The sequence below is a fragment of the Cryptomeria japonica genome, chromosome 11 (genome assembly GCF_030272615.1).
Source record: "Cryptomeria japonica chromosome 11, Sugi_1.0, whole genome shotgun sequence".
Classification (NCBI taxonomy): domain Eukaryota; kingdom Viridiplantae; phylum Streptophyta; class Pinopsida; order Cupressales; family Cupressaceae; genus Cryptomeria; species Cryptomeria japonica.
In genome coordinates this window covers 590335782-590350860 of record NC_081415.1, presented here as the reverse complement: position 1 = coordinate 590350860, position 15079 = coordinate 590335782, and the positions used below count along the sequence as shown (strand labels likewise).

The window sequence follows — 15079 nt, the reverse complement described above, 5'->3', positions numbered from 1 at the left end:
AGATCACGCTGTTGTGATGGATTTTTGTCAAACAATTAACAGGCGCCATTTATACTTCCCCGCTGCCATCTTAATCTGCCAAAACAATTTGGTCAAACAACCCGCATGATTTGTCCATGATTTCACATTTCCTTCAGGCATTCATGTGAATATTAATGTGAGGATTTCTAATTACAATGGCCTGGAGGAAGATGATGTTCTCTCGAAGCGTTTTGTCAATTATCTCACAGCTTGTTAATGTATTATCGAACACCTCACGGACCTACACAAGATCATATGTTTTTGTAACTTTTCCTCAAACACATGCAACTGCTTCCTTATTTGCATATAGTGGGATGACATGTCTGAGGCATTTAGTCAAACAGTTTGTTGCCTTGTTTGCAACTTCACCAATTCATGTGCATTGTCTGTGCTCTCCTTATGCCCGCGGTTTGCATTTTGTAGATATCCAGCAACCATCGCATCTCATGAGACCACATTTCTTTGAGGAATTTTGTCAAACTATCCACATGCGTTGTCCGTGCTTTCGTGATGTGCATTCATGTCGATCAAAGCAGCTACAACTTCAACATCTGGTGAAACCATTTACCTTGAACGCATTGATGAACGTTCATAACTTGCTGTTTGAAGCACATTTTTAAATTTTTATGAAAGAGGTTAAGAAAGCTCAATTTTTGAGCATTTCTAACCTCTTTACAAAGTGGGACCCACAAGGTTAAGAAACGAGGTTAGAAATGCTCAATTTTTGAGCATTCCTAACCTTTTTGTGATAGGTTAGAAATATGGGTTAGAAATGCTCAAAAAGTGAGCATTTCTAACCTTCTTGGCAAAGGTTAGAAATACGGGTTAGAAATGCTCAAAAAGTGACCATTTCTAACCCTTTTCTTTTTTGGCAAAAAGGTTAAGAAATGAGGTTAGGAATGCTCAAAAAGTGAGCATTTCTAACCTTCTGCTCCACGAACTATCCTTTAGACCTTAGAAACCATTGATCACAGAGAGGAAACAAGGAAGAGTGCAACCGATGCTTTTGGACAACTTTTTTTTATCGCAAATGACCAAACATATTAAAATAATTTAAAATATTAAATTATTATTTGAAAAATAATTTAAATATTTTAACTTTATTACTTTGGCTGGAGAAAAATGGCGTAACTTTCAAACGGTAGGGAGCTAGGTCCTAAAATTTGAAACACGAGTCAATGGTAGGGAAATAGATGCACACAATTATTTACGCCTCATGACGAAGCCTTAAATGAGATATTTTAATCATTTGGGAGCAATAGACACCAAAAATGGAAAGTTTAAAATATGACAAAGTATGAATTGGGTTCAGGTGAAAGTTGGCCACACGATATAAAATGACGTTTAGATTCTGACTGCCAAACAATTTCCCTCAGTTTGTGATAATTTTCAAAATTCTTTCATTTTTCGTATTTTGACTAGCAAGGACCTTGGATAACGCTCTCATTACCTATGCGTAAACACTCATTGAACCTTTACTTGACATTGAGATCAATTTGAAGTTCAAATTTTATGTAGGCCAAATATGGGGGCAACACATATACATATACATATACATACACACACACACACGCATATATATATATATATATATATATATTTGATACTCATCAAGGATCAAGAACAATTCGGTTCCTCGGTTGGCTCTAAGTAATTAAATTAATTTTCTTGTTTATAGCAAGAATGCCTTACTCATCCCTTGGCAAACAAGGCATGTGGGCCCCTCTGAGTCACACGGGGTAATATTATTATTAATGCCTCAGAGATTATACAAATCCTTAGCACATCATTAGGCATTTATATGATGGCATGACATAGTGCCAAAACCAAAAGATATCTTGCCAATTATGAAGGCTTTATGCATTGTGTTTTCCCTTTTGAGATTTGAGTCTTCTAAAATTAGGGGTGGAGTTTGCAGAGAATGGGATTATAATGGAATCTAACCTACGTTTAGTCGCTACTGAAGAGAATAGACTCATGGCATTTAGGGGAGCTGTCAAAATGGAAAGATGGGGGAGAATTTTGAATGAAATGGACGACCTAGCCAATCGGGTTGTAAGGGAAATAATGTGTGAAGAATTTGTCAACAACGAATACCGATACAAAGTGAATTGTGATATCCCAACTACATTTGTGGCAATTTTACTGATGGTGGGTATTGAAAAGAGCGAACCATTCTACTCCGTAGGAGAGTTTTCAAAGAGGACCTTCTCAGAAATTTAGAGGAGGCAGTTGGTAGTGTGGACGAGAATATGATGATTCCATTCCCGAAAGATTATGGTAAGGTCAAAAGCCAAAACAAGGTGGCGATCTCTGGTAAGCGTCCTTTGTTAATTTTAAAAGATGAAAATCTTATTGCTTAGAGGAAGGATGACATTGTTAGAAATTTAGTTTTTCTGTTTAAATGGATAAATATGAAAAGATCTCCAAACAAATATTGGTGGGTGGATTATATGAAGGCAAAAGGATATAAATCCCCAGATTACTTGCTAAATGTTGAGTAGGAGTCTATATAGGTACTCCCTCCGGTGGTGATCAGGGCAGCCAGAGATGGTGGGGAACCGAGGAAGAAGGGAAAAATTTCCCCTCATTCGGAGCCTGTTCCTACTAAAGAAATGGGTTCTTCCTCTATAGCAACATCACATATGGATTGTGACTATATTGATCTCAGTCTGTTGGAGGATGATAGGTCCTAGGTCTGTAGGTGTTCAGGGTTTCCGTCTTTTTGGTTTTGGTTCTTGCGTTCGATGTGTTTTGGACCCTCATTTCATATATGGCAGGATAGGGTATGGGAGTCTGAGTTGTTTTATAATCCTGATATGGGTCTATCATAGGTTATTTTATGATGCTAGAACATCTTATATCTTTTAGCTTAATCTTTACTTTCAAATGAACTTATCGTATTGATTTTGACAAAATGTGGTTTAAACAACACAGTATGCTAGGACCTATGTTTTAACAGATACTTGTCAAATGGTTACGTCTCTCTCTCTTGCACCATTTCTGTTTACATTTATATAAATATAATTATGGGCTCTATGACAGATACTGTAGATTCATGGTTAATGATAGCATTCTGTGTAAAGAGGCTATGTGGTTTTACAATATTCTGCTTTGAGAATCTTGCCGACGAATTCTTGTTTTGGAAGGTGATATACAATATCAATGTGGTTTGTCAACCATTTATTAATGTCCAATTTCTACATACATACATACATACATACATTTATCTGCCTTTTGTACTCTTCTTTGAGTAAACCATTTCTTACCCTTCTATTGACAACCGATATTGAGGTATTATGCCCCTTTGTTTATTAATTTATCAATTAATTTCTTTTTAAGTATGGAGCTCTTGTTAATAATATGAAATGTATTTTGCATGGATATTAGGAATTTATGATTTGGTGGTTTTTGTAACTAACATGTGTGCCAATGAATGGATAGATGTATTGTATGTGCATGTTAGACCTTTTTATGCTAGATCAAATCTAAGCCCATTTCAAGTTGTATTTGTTGAAATAAGGAGCCATTGCACAATATCACTTGTTCTGTGGAGGCAATAGGATTGTCAGGATGCAAGATCGATCGAGAAGTTAGAGCACCTCAGGAATAATGATTGCAAAGTTATGATCATGGATTATCCAGTTGGGATGCAATCTGCAACATTTGTAATGGAGAGGAGATTATCTCCTCAATTTGATGGCATCGATTCAAGAATGTAGGCTTGAATATTAGTTGGTACATAAAAAAATATTATTTTAATAATAGCCAAATCGCTGTGATATGTAAGTAGGGACACTTATATACCCTACAAAAACCCGACTAAATATGAGCTTGTTGTAAATTTTGTCATTTTTGTACTTTTTGGGGCGAGACTGAAGGTTTTCTCCACCTGGCTCTTTCCTACCGGTGCCCCTAGTGAGCCAGGTTGTATTAAGTTTTGATTAATAATAATAATTCGACTACAACCCATTACTTATCAAAAACTAAATTATATTATAATATTGATTTTCTAAACTAAATATATAATTTCTATTATTTTTAAATTACATTTAATAATTTCTAATAGATAAAATATATAAAAAATATAATTATTATATAATATTATATATTATTAACTTAATCAACAAATATATTTAAATCCCTGCAAATAATATTAATATATTTAAATGTTTCCTTCCAAGAAATGATAATACTATTTCCCAACTATGCAAGTGGGGTGTTCAACCAATGCAATTGGGCAATTTTCACGAAGTAAACATGATAAGACAAAGAAATCGTAAAGAGAGCATTGACGTACCACCTACAGCAAGTGGTAAGAAATAAAATAATGTTTTTAACACAAAAAACTGGTAAAATCGTCCTCTCAAATAAGGGATGTAACAGGAAATTTAAGGTGCAATTCTTAAATATGTTACCGAGATGACATCACTGAACTTTCCACCAAACTTAAGGATAGTAAAACCCCAACTTGTGAAATAGATTCAGCTCTTACATGCAAATGAGAAAAGATAAAATCAACTTGGACAATCGAAAACTTTTATTTGAACAAAGGGTTCACAGTAAAGATGAAACCAAAATCAATCTTTCTGTTTTTTTAAAATTGAAATAAGAAGAATTTAATAATGGACTTTACAGAATGATCTGCACAGCAACATCAAAAACCTAACATTCAGCGTTGTAGCTGGACAAATTAAAAATCAAATCTTGAATGACTAGATTCCTAGAGTTGCCTTAGGAGAATATATAATATATATTTTGATTCCGGTCATTGTTGATACGTATGCAGTAGCTGAAGATGACCTGGTCTGTCCCTTTCCCAGGTTCACTGCAATATATATATATACAGATATCACCTAAGCAGATGGGTTTTCAAACCTAATTTTGTTAACATCTCACGCATTAAAATTTCGTAAAGTCCGCATAAAACCAGAATCATCATTATCTTTCTCTATTCATGTGTTCAGAAGAGTGAACAATCCCAACTCTTTGCTCCAGTACAAATATTTGTCAACTTAACATTTTTCAAAACGAGTAGTAAGCAACCATGATAGCTTATTCTCTCTCTCCACTGACTGTAATTGCAGTATTTGTTTCGCTACTGCTTGCTTTTGCCTTGGGTGTGCAACACGATGACAGTTTTACACCAATGGGTCTTTATGCTACGGAGCTCATGGATGCTGCCAAGAGTGATATTGAATGGTTAAAGTCCATAAGAAGAAGAATTCATGAATACCCAGAAGTCATGTTTGAGGAATACAACACAAGTGCTCTTATCAGAAGTGAGCTGGATAGAATTGGGGTGTCATATGAATGGCCTTATGCAAAGACTGGTGTGGTGGCACAGATTGGTTCTGGATTGCCTCCTGTTGTTGCTCTCAGGGCTGACATGGATGCTTTGCATTTACAAGTACTTACATACTTACCATGCTCATATTCCATCAAAATAATGGCAGTTTATGCTTATTTTTATGTTTGTAAGCTATTAGTTATTTCTAATGTTTGTCAGGGTTTGTCTTTTGTATTTAAAGGAGCAAGTGGACTGGGAGCACAAGAGCAAAATTGCAGGAAAAATGCATGCATGTGGACATGATGTACATGTTACTATGCTTCTTGGGGCTGCCAAATTACTCCATCAACGAAAAGACAAGCTTAAGGTCAGTAGGATTTATTGTTCTGTAACTCAGTGTGAGGCTGTGCTATAAAGGATTGTTTTCAGAATGGTAGAAAAATTAGCTATAACAAGCCATGCCTCCTTAGTGTTTTAATAAACCATTTTTTTTGGATTTGGAAACATTTGCTGTTGGATTAAGCTGTATTTGATGTATTCAGAGAAAACCCTCTTTAGACCACCTGTTGGCAAGTGCCATAGCCTGATAATCATATGAAATATCAAACAACAGAACGTAACAAATATGAATTTTATAGGGCGTCTTTGCTTCTGTTGGTATTTTATCCCTTAAATAAAAAATATTAGTGACAAGTCTTTCTACAATGTATTATGTGTTCGTATAAAGGTTTTTCGATCCAATAAGTAGATTTTGTTAATATAAGATGCCCTTGAAAATCTTTGAGATATAGGCCATTTCGATTGGTAAAGTTACATTCTAAAATGTATGGCATTTCTTATTTTTAATTGGAATTGTGGTTTTAGGGCGAAATTTAGGATATCCCAAAAGGGGACATTACACAATATTGCACAAGTTTTGCCAAAATTTGTTTTGAAATGAACTTCAATAGGGTCTTTTGGTATCAATTTCTTTGAAGAAGCATGGATGGTGCTAGTCTCAAGCACTCAATTTTGTTTATATGCCCTTCAAGCGTTTCGAATGCAAATATTTTGTTGCTCATTGTTCGAGGAGGGCTTCCAGTGCTTCAAACCAACAAAGTAAGAAGAACGCTAACTGGTGGCAAGGGGCAAATATTCATCATTATTGGATTGATCCAAACCCAGTTCAAAAGGTGTCCTCTTCCTCCCAACCACTTGAGACAATCTACTCCGATCTGCTTTGGCTCAATAGATGGTCTGGTTGAGTTTCAGCTTTGGAGAAAGCTCCAAAGAGCTATCCCCCAACTATGGTTATGTCTTATATTGAAAAGAAGGTCCCCACCCTTTGAGAGATGCTTTTGGTTCCTAAAGACAGACTCCATTGTGGTTGGTTAGGTGACCAAGGATAAGAAAGATGATCAGTCAGGCAGGAGAAAAAAGGTCCCTCCGATAAAGAAAATGATTCACGTAATATAATTCTCTGCTCCAATGACAAAAAGGGAGAGAATGGTGAGAGAAAGTTTAGTTTTTATTTTGGTATTCCTGTTAATGGAAATTTGCTGCTGCTTCCCTGTTTAAGGGACTGAAGCTAATTTATATGTGTTTATATGTATACATAGGCGTGGACCTCAAGTCCACAAGCATCGATTGAAAAGAAAATTGTAATTTCATTCAAGTTAAACAAGTTTCAAAAGAGATACAAGAGTTCATGTTTTAATGGTTATGAGATGCCTTGGCAATAGGCATATGAGTTCCAACTGCCCAACAAAAACCTTAAATATTTTGACAAATAAATCGCTTTTAGGTGGTGAAGGCTTTCGCTCACACTTTTAGGTGAGAATTTTAATTTTTTTTTGTTTTTGTGGGATTTGACTTGCATTAAGTGTGTTCCCCTATCTTGTAATATTTACCAAGAGAAGAAAACTGTCATTAGTGTAACGACTATTTATGGATGTCATCTTTGGATGACATAGAATACACACGGGTCAAATCTTACAAAAAAATGAAAATAAATGCAATGCTGATTTTCCATGCGAATCTGTGTTTTTTCATGAACTATGAATGATGAATATTTTCTTTCATTATTCACATTATTAGCGACTGTAAAAATATGGCTCAGTAATAATCGCAATTGGAGGATCTTGTGCATGATGTTTGAGATGAATACTAATAGCTAGACGGAAGGGCCTCATTAGCCACTTAAATTGATTTCAACTTGTTTCATGATCTTATGGTTAATTTAGTAGCTTTTTGACTATTGCATTTATTTAGTATGTAGAATGCTGCATCTTCCTCTGACAAGAAATTTTTAAGTGTAGAACTTAGAGATATTGCAAGTCCACACAGGGTGCTAGCAAGCATGTGTATGAGCCTAGAACACTATTATGATCTTGAATGCTATTCCCACTAGCATAATATATAGCTACCCAGTTTTCTATAAGCAACAAATCTGACACTTGAAGATGCTTGGCCTCACAGTTATACTGAGGATATGAAGTGGTGATTATATAGAAGTTTCTAAAGAGATATTTGGGGCTTATTGCATGAACCTAGTTGGTCTGTATAAAACTTTTATTATTGTTTTTAAACGTCTATTTAGTTTATATCATTTTTAAAAACTAAAGTTTTGGTATTATTTTTCTCACTAGAATTCCTGTATTTTACCAAGATGCTTGTCCCTGTATGATTTTGTACAGCCAATGACATCAGTTTTTTTATTTCTAAATAGATGATTCCCCCTATATGCTTAAGCTTGGGTGCTTGATACTCATTTTTTGTCACTAACAACATGCTTGTAAAAAATAGATACTTATTACGTATTGCACATGCTTTATTATATGAACCAATATCACAATGTTAATTTAGTGTACAACTGTTGATGAAATTGTGGTATAGAAATTTATAGTTGCATTTTTTTACAAGTTTCATAACTGTTCATATCTTAAGTGTTTCTTAGGCCTAATGTTATTTATGGCCATCATATTACATTGAAGGGTACTGTAAGGCTTATATTCCAACCCGCAGAAGAAGGGGGAGCAGGTGCAGCACTTATGACAAAGGAAGGTGCACTTGGAGATGCAGAGGCTATTTTTGGTATGCATGTTGATCATTTGTTTCCAACTGGAACCATCGCATCAAAACCAGGGCCACTATTGCCTGCTGCAGATTCGTTTGAAGTGACTATAGAAGGCAAAGGTGGACATACCGCTTTTCCACACATGAATGTAGATCCAATTGTTGCTTCTTCTTTTATAGTTTTGAGTTTGCAGGAGATCATTTCCCGAGAAACAGATCCTCTTGATAGCCAGGTATGCATCTAATGGATATCTTATATGCACCTTATCTTTGTATTATGAATTATAAGCATTATTTATCTAATATAACTTTAATCAAAATCACATATTATAGTGAAATGGAATCCTAAAGGATATACCACATTGTTTTGAAGTAACTTGTAATTCTAGAAAAACATTGGGAAACTTTTCTTGGTAAACATAAATGCAACTTCTACATATACACCAAGGAAATTATTGTAATTTGTATGCCCTTCAAAGATTCTTTTTAAGTTATTGGCAAATCAGGATCAGTATAAAAGTGTATTGTTTATTTAATTTAATTTTTATTCCCTTTCAAAGGTTCTTAGTCAATTACTCCTTTTTTTGGAGAGAAACCTCCTGTGCAGATACACTTAAAAGTTTGTGACTAAGAGAAATTATGTATTATAACATAACTAGGGAAGGTTGTTTGTCATACTTCCAATTGTCATTTGTATATCCATACCTTTATCTTAAATTGCTCTAAGTTAAAAATTCTGCATTCAAGAATTGGCTCAGCTTGGACGAGCATACTGCAAGGCCTAAAATAGCGTGCAAGAGTATTATAGAATTTTGATTAGTCAAGCATGTTAGTCACAAAAAGATGGATATATTCACGAGTAAATACCCATAGTTGGACTACTGGGACTCAGCAAAAACTCACCAAGCCCAAAAAATTTGATTCTGAAAAAATTGGCAACTTAAAAAATTGCCTAAATTTCAGTACAAACACATTTCTTTTTTGCAAAATTCAATGAGAAGATGCATCCAATGAGTTCATAAATGAGTATAAAAGTGTTTTCTATTATATTTTATTGATTTGAATGCAAATTGGGTACAAAATGACATCCTCATGGGGAATGCTGATGGCTGAAGGCTGAAACAAAATGAAAATAGTAAACTGTTTTTTTAAAGCTAAAAGTAAATGTTACATTAAAACATTTTTAATCTTCCTCTTCCTTGATCTAGTGAAAACTAAGGGAAAGGTAGAACTAGAGGGCCTAGTCCTTGGAGTCTGTTGTGGCTCCTTTGCCTCACTTGGAGTGTTAGGTTGTGGCTCAACCTCCATCGTGGATGTAGATGTTGGTGGCAATGACTCCTTAGCATCATCAATGTTATCCAATCCCAAATCTCCTATTACACTCACCTCCTCCAATGCCTGCCTCTCCAAATCATAGATCTCATCCATGGTAAACAATGGAGGCTGCTCATCCCACCCTGCCCAATCACTATAAGGATCTACCTCATCTAAATCAATTGGATCATGTAATTTTTCCTCTACCTTTCTTGTGCACAGCCAAAGGTTGTATTGCACAAAGGCAAGGTCATTGAGGTGTTTTTGAGCTATTTAACTCTTCTTCTTCATGTGGATGGCCTCAAACAAGCTCTAATTGCAAGGTTGGCATTAGATGCGGAGGGAAATCTTTGGAGAAGTAGGGTATTTCCACCCCTATTTGTCCACCAAGATTCTACAAAATAAAATATCGAAGAGTTAGAAAGTAAAGTCAAAACATATTTTATCAAATTATCTATAGTTGTAAACTTGCAAATTTGAAATTCGTAACTTGTAAGATTCATGTGAAAGACTCCAAATTTTATGTTTGGTGCTTGAGTGCTTCTTCCTTTCTTAGCTAGATCTGAAGAAAAGAGCCTACCCTTTGATTCCCTATAACTTTGCAATTTATTGTCAATAAGGTCTCTCACCTCAACTTGGGTGCCATCCTTTGAATGCATGTATTGAGGCCCTCAATAACCTCTCCATTGGGATCCAAGAAGGCATTCAAGTAGAAAAAAATGGGGTTGAGGAAGTACCCTACTGCATGGATGGGCTAGTGGAATTGATTGTTCCACCTCCTATCAATAATCTCCCATATGAGATCAAATTTGAGGTGGTCCCCCTTATAATAATTTTTGATAGACTCCTTGGCCCTATCCATGGCCTCATAAATATACCTAATTGGGTTTTGATCCCAATCTACCAAACGAAGAACTCTAACCAAGGGCTTTGACACCTACAATTTAAAAATACAAAAAAACTAAAGTTACAAATTTATAATGAAAGACTTAAATTTAAAAATTTAACATTCAATTTGAATTAAATTCAAAGTTCTGAACTTACCTTCACAATCTCTGTAACTCTTTGTGCAAAAAAGTTGTCAAAGACTACGCTTGCAACCCTCTCTCCTTTAGGTTTCTTTGAATAAGATGAGTCTAGCCATGCTGGTCTCGCAAACAATTATTTCAAGCTTTCAATGAACCAATATTGCTTTGCAACGTTAAGAAAATCATTGCAAACCTCGCGACACCTTATCTGACCAACTATTTCCCTTGGGTGTGATCTCTCATCAAATGAAGAACCCAAGGGTGATTGTAGATAAAATTTTGTGATGCTCCTTGCATTATCTACAATTGGGGTCACCTAATAAAGTTTGCCTGTGTCCTCCAAAAGAAGGTCAAGGACATGTGTTGCCAAGGTGACCAAAAAGTGTCTTGTGTTTGTATTGGAGGATTCTCCCAACTGCCACATATGCTACTGCATTATCAGTTATTATTTGCACCATATTTGCGATGCCCACCTCCATGACAACCTCCATGACAACCCCCTCCAACATTAGAGACAAAGTTTCTGCATTTTTGACTTTGTTGGAGGCATCCACCGGTTTCAAAAAAAACCACCTCACCTTTGCAAGCTACCAAAAAATTAATAATGGTGCGGTTTTTCCCATTTGTGCACCCATGAGAAACATTAGTGCAGCTATATTTTTTCCATTCCTTTTTTTGTTCTTCCACCACAATCCTTGTCCGTCCAATTGCATTCATGAGCAATCTACAAGCACAAAGTGAAATTAAGTACACAATTTTAATTTCTAAAAATGAAAGAGCCTAAATTCAACATAAATTACTATAAATTAAAGAACATATGTTAGTTTATAATTCAACATAAATTACTATAAATTAAAGAACATAAATTTGATTTAAAATTCAACATAAATTACTATAATTTTAAATTAGCAAAAGGATTAAATTAATTAACCTCCCACTCAAGTCTTTGTGAGAAGGCGTCTTATAGCTTTTTCCTGCAGTTGTCAATGCAGTAATCAAATTGTCCCAAAAAGGATTACTCGCCACATTGAAAGGAATGTTGTTGATTACTTGCCACATTGAAAGGAATGCTGTTGAAGTACCAAAAATCAACACATACAATATCAACATGTTCATGCACCTCCCTGTTCCACTAGTAGTTTCCAATGATAGTTGTGCTCTAGGTGTGTTTTTGGGCACAAAAAACTATGTGACGTGCGTGTAGGCGTTGTTGACATTCTATTGAAGTAGATGAAGTGGTGGATTTGTTTTGGTTACGTGGAACACGAAGAGAGCCCACTATGCCCTAACATGCATCTTCCTTCGATTCCTAATGGACTGGACCACCTTGAGAAGCAACAATGGATGTTGCCATGGCTGTCTTTGCCCTTATTTTTGCAATTTTTTCTCTTCCGCGACTGCAAGTAGGGCATTTATTTCTCTTTATTTTTTGTTTATTTTTCTTCGGTGGTCCTAGAACAAGCCTTGGCATACAATGAGTAATGCCTCCAAGATGGTATTTGAGACGGTTTATACCTCCATGATATATTTTTTCACATTTAATGCAAAAAACTGACCTAGGTTCCGGTCCTTGATAGCCATATTTCCAAGTAAGTTCTCTATCTCCTGTAGGACGAGTGTCTACAAACGGTGGTGGTAGCACCAACGGGGCAAACCTTGAGGCTGAACTAGATGCAAAAAGTTCTCTATTTGTCATTATAAATTAACCTACACATACAAAGTGAAAGCACAACATATTATTTTTTTAATAATAAAACCTAAATTATTTTAAATCAATATAGAATAAGTTTAAATAAATAAAAATTTAATCTAATCTAAAGATTCTAAACATTTCCTTCAAAAGAAAAGGATTAAAATGAAATAAAAAGTTGGGTATAAGAAAACAACGAAAATAGTGAAAAAATAGAAAAAATTGACAAAAATGGGTGATGAATCTTATTTTGTAGAATTTAAATCTAAATATACTACTTTGTATTAGCATTGATGAATTATTTTTAACATAGATGCAACAAAAATGAAGGAAAATGTTTTAAAAAGCAAAGAAAATGAAAAACAGAAAACCTACATGTGCTTCCAATTTGCCTTCAAAATCTGCCAAAAAATCTCATCCGATCTTCTCTCCTCGATGAAAAATCATTGCAAATGGCATGCTTGCTGGTTGGGAGGGTTTATTTGCCTTGGACAGCAAAAAGAAGGGGCAACTGGGCAAGCTTGGTAATAAAATGACCTTTTTTGCTGCTGCGGCCTTTTTTCCCTGCACAACCGAGTCTTTTGCATGGACTTGCCAAAAAATGGGCAAGTTTTTTCCCAAAACTCAGCAATTAAATGGCAAATAGTTGTTGAGAGTTTGACTCGGCGAGTATGCCATCTTTGGAAATACCTTTAAAAACCAAAAAATGTATATGGAATTTCAATAACCATTGGAGAGAATGGACAACATTGTGTATCAGTTTATAGAACTGAAGTAGCAACAGCTTTTTGTTGTTCTCTTAATAGGACATAAGTGCTTATTATTTCTTTATTCTATGTATTCTGCGGGAAATTGCTAAGACTGTCAATCCAGTAGTCTTCTCTGTTATTTGAGAAGTAGCTAGTTTTGAATTGAAGGGAAAAAAATCCACATTGCTACATTTATGAGAACTGAAAACTAATACAATAAATTTTAATTAATAAGGTGGTTTCAATTGATTTTATCAATGGTGGAGAGGGACACGGTGTCATTCCAACTACAGTAAAACTTGGAGGCTCTCTTAGAAGCTTTACAACAGAAGGACTTATTAATCTTAAGAAAAGAATTCGGGAGGTTAGTTTCTATTCCTGTGCTTATCATATTTGAAGTGAACAAAAGGCATTCGTTTTCTTTTGATATTTAGTTCATGCATTTAGGTCATTTGATACTTGAGAAGGTGATTCATTCAAAAAAATAAAATATCTTGGTGTGGTTTAATTCCAGGTAATTGAAAATCAAGCTGTTGTACACAGATGCAGGGCTTCTGTAGTGTTTTTAGAAGATCAACCAATGTGTCCTGCTGTTGATAATGATGAAAGTTTGCACGATCTTGTAACAAAGGTTGGACAAACCTTGCTTGGTTCAAATAATGTGAAACCTGCACATCCGGTCATGGCAGGTGAAGATTTTTCGTTCTATCAACAGAGAATACCAGGTGTCTTTTTTATTATTGGCATTCAAAATGAAAAAGTTGGCTCAATCCACTCGCCACACTCCCCATTTTTCTTTGTGGATGAAGATGTACTTCCTATAGGAGCAGCCCTACATACTGCGATTGTAGAAATGTATTTTGACAAGAATGGGAAACAGGTAAATGAATCCCCGCTTGAAACAAGGCATACAGAGTTATAAGTAGCTTAGACGTCCTAATTTTGTCTAAAGGACTTGTTTTCCATTATGATTAAGGTAAAATGTTAATGCTTATAAAAGTGATGTGTAATTTCTGAATTTACAATCAATTCAGATTAAAAGATGAATTTACAACTTCATAAAAAATTGTAATATTTGTTGTTTGACTTCTTTTAGCTGGATCAATTTATGAAAATTTATTAATTATGCATTTTTTGTTTGTTGCTAATTGTGAAAATTCAGAGAGACAAGCTGGGTGTTGTTCTAAACTAAAGCAAAAATAAATAAATTTGATGTACATTTGTCTTCTAATTGAGTTTCGCTGTACTAACATCTATAGATTTCTCTTGTAGTTTTACCATTGCTTTGCAAGAGTTTGTGAACTCTTGCCATTATGTCAGATACCAGAAAGGGATGTTTCTTTACAATTTTAAAAATGCATTACAGAGGATTAATTATATCTACATCTCAACAAATTTGTGCATTACATTAGGTCTAAGCAAAGTACACTGGGTATTTGCTACTCGTAGCACATTCTGCTACCATTACCAAGCAAATAACAAAACCAATACCAACCAGTGTTAAAAAAGGGACTTTAAGGAAAACCCTTTGATAAAACAATGCAAACGCTATATTCTGCTTACTTAGAATAACTCAAATTCCACAATATCCAAAATTTTATAATGTTTGTAAACGGGTTGGAGTATACACCAGTTGTTTTACAAGTTGATTATTATGTTGGTAGAACTCAATAGCTAGGTTCAAACACTTTGTAGTATAAGGATAAAAAGCTTGAATTAATTTAGAATATGATCAAAAGTTTTGTGTTCCATGCTCTGGGAATTGATGGCATTTATAGTGGTTTTTAAGCGCTCTCTTTGGTATTTATCCATGGACAAAGGCTTATGGTATCTGATAGAGTCAAAAGTTCTCCTTGGATTGAGTTTTTCTTCCTTGTCTTTCTCTTAGCACTTTAATTTGTTTGGACAGGATAAGTTTTGTTTCTCTCCCGTA

At 34.9% G+C, this 15079-nt stretch overlaps 1 protein-coding gene across 1 annotated transcript; it reads left to right on the top strand.

Moving 5' to 3' along the window:
* The first annotated feature begins 1858 nt into the window (after nucleotides 1-1858).
* Nucleotides 1859-14270, top strand: LOC131077328 (IAA-amino acid hydrolase ILR1-like 5). Its single transcript, XM_058014806.2, has 6 exons — nucleotides 1859-2337; nucleotides 5109-5431; nucleotides 5553-5678; nucleotides 8284-8598; nucleotides 13382-13510; nucleotides 13661-14270. The coding sequence occupies exons 1-6, from the start codon at nucleotides 2274-2276 to the stop codon at nucleotides 14066-14068; spliced, it is 1365 nt and encodes a 454-aa protein (XP_057870789.2). The 5' UTR covers nucleotides 1859-2273; the 3' UTR covers nucleotides 14069-14270.
* The last annotated feature ends 809 nt before the right edge of the window (nucleotides 14271-15079 follow it).

Coding starts and splice junctions, on each gene's coding strand:
- LOC131077328 (XM_058014806.2), top strand. CDS start 2,274: ATGATGATTCCATTCCCGAAAGATTATGGTAAGGTCAAAAGCCAAAAC. Junction 2,338..5,108: donor AAACAAGGTGGCGATCTCTG/GTAAGCGTCCTT, acceptor CTGTAATTGCAG/TATTTGTTTCGCTACTGCTT. Junction 5,432..5,552: donor TGGATGCTTTGCATTTACAA/GTACTTACATAC, acceptor TTGTATTTAAAG/GAGCAAGTGGACTGGGAGCA.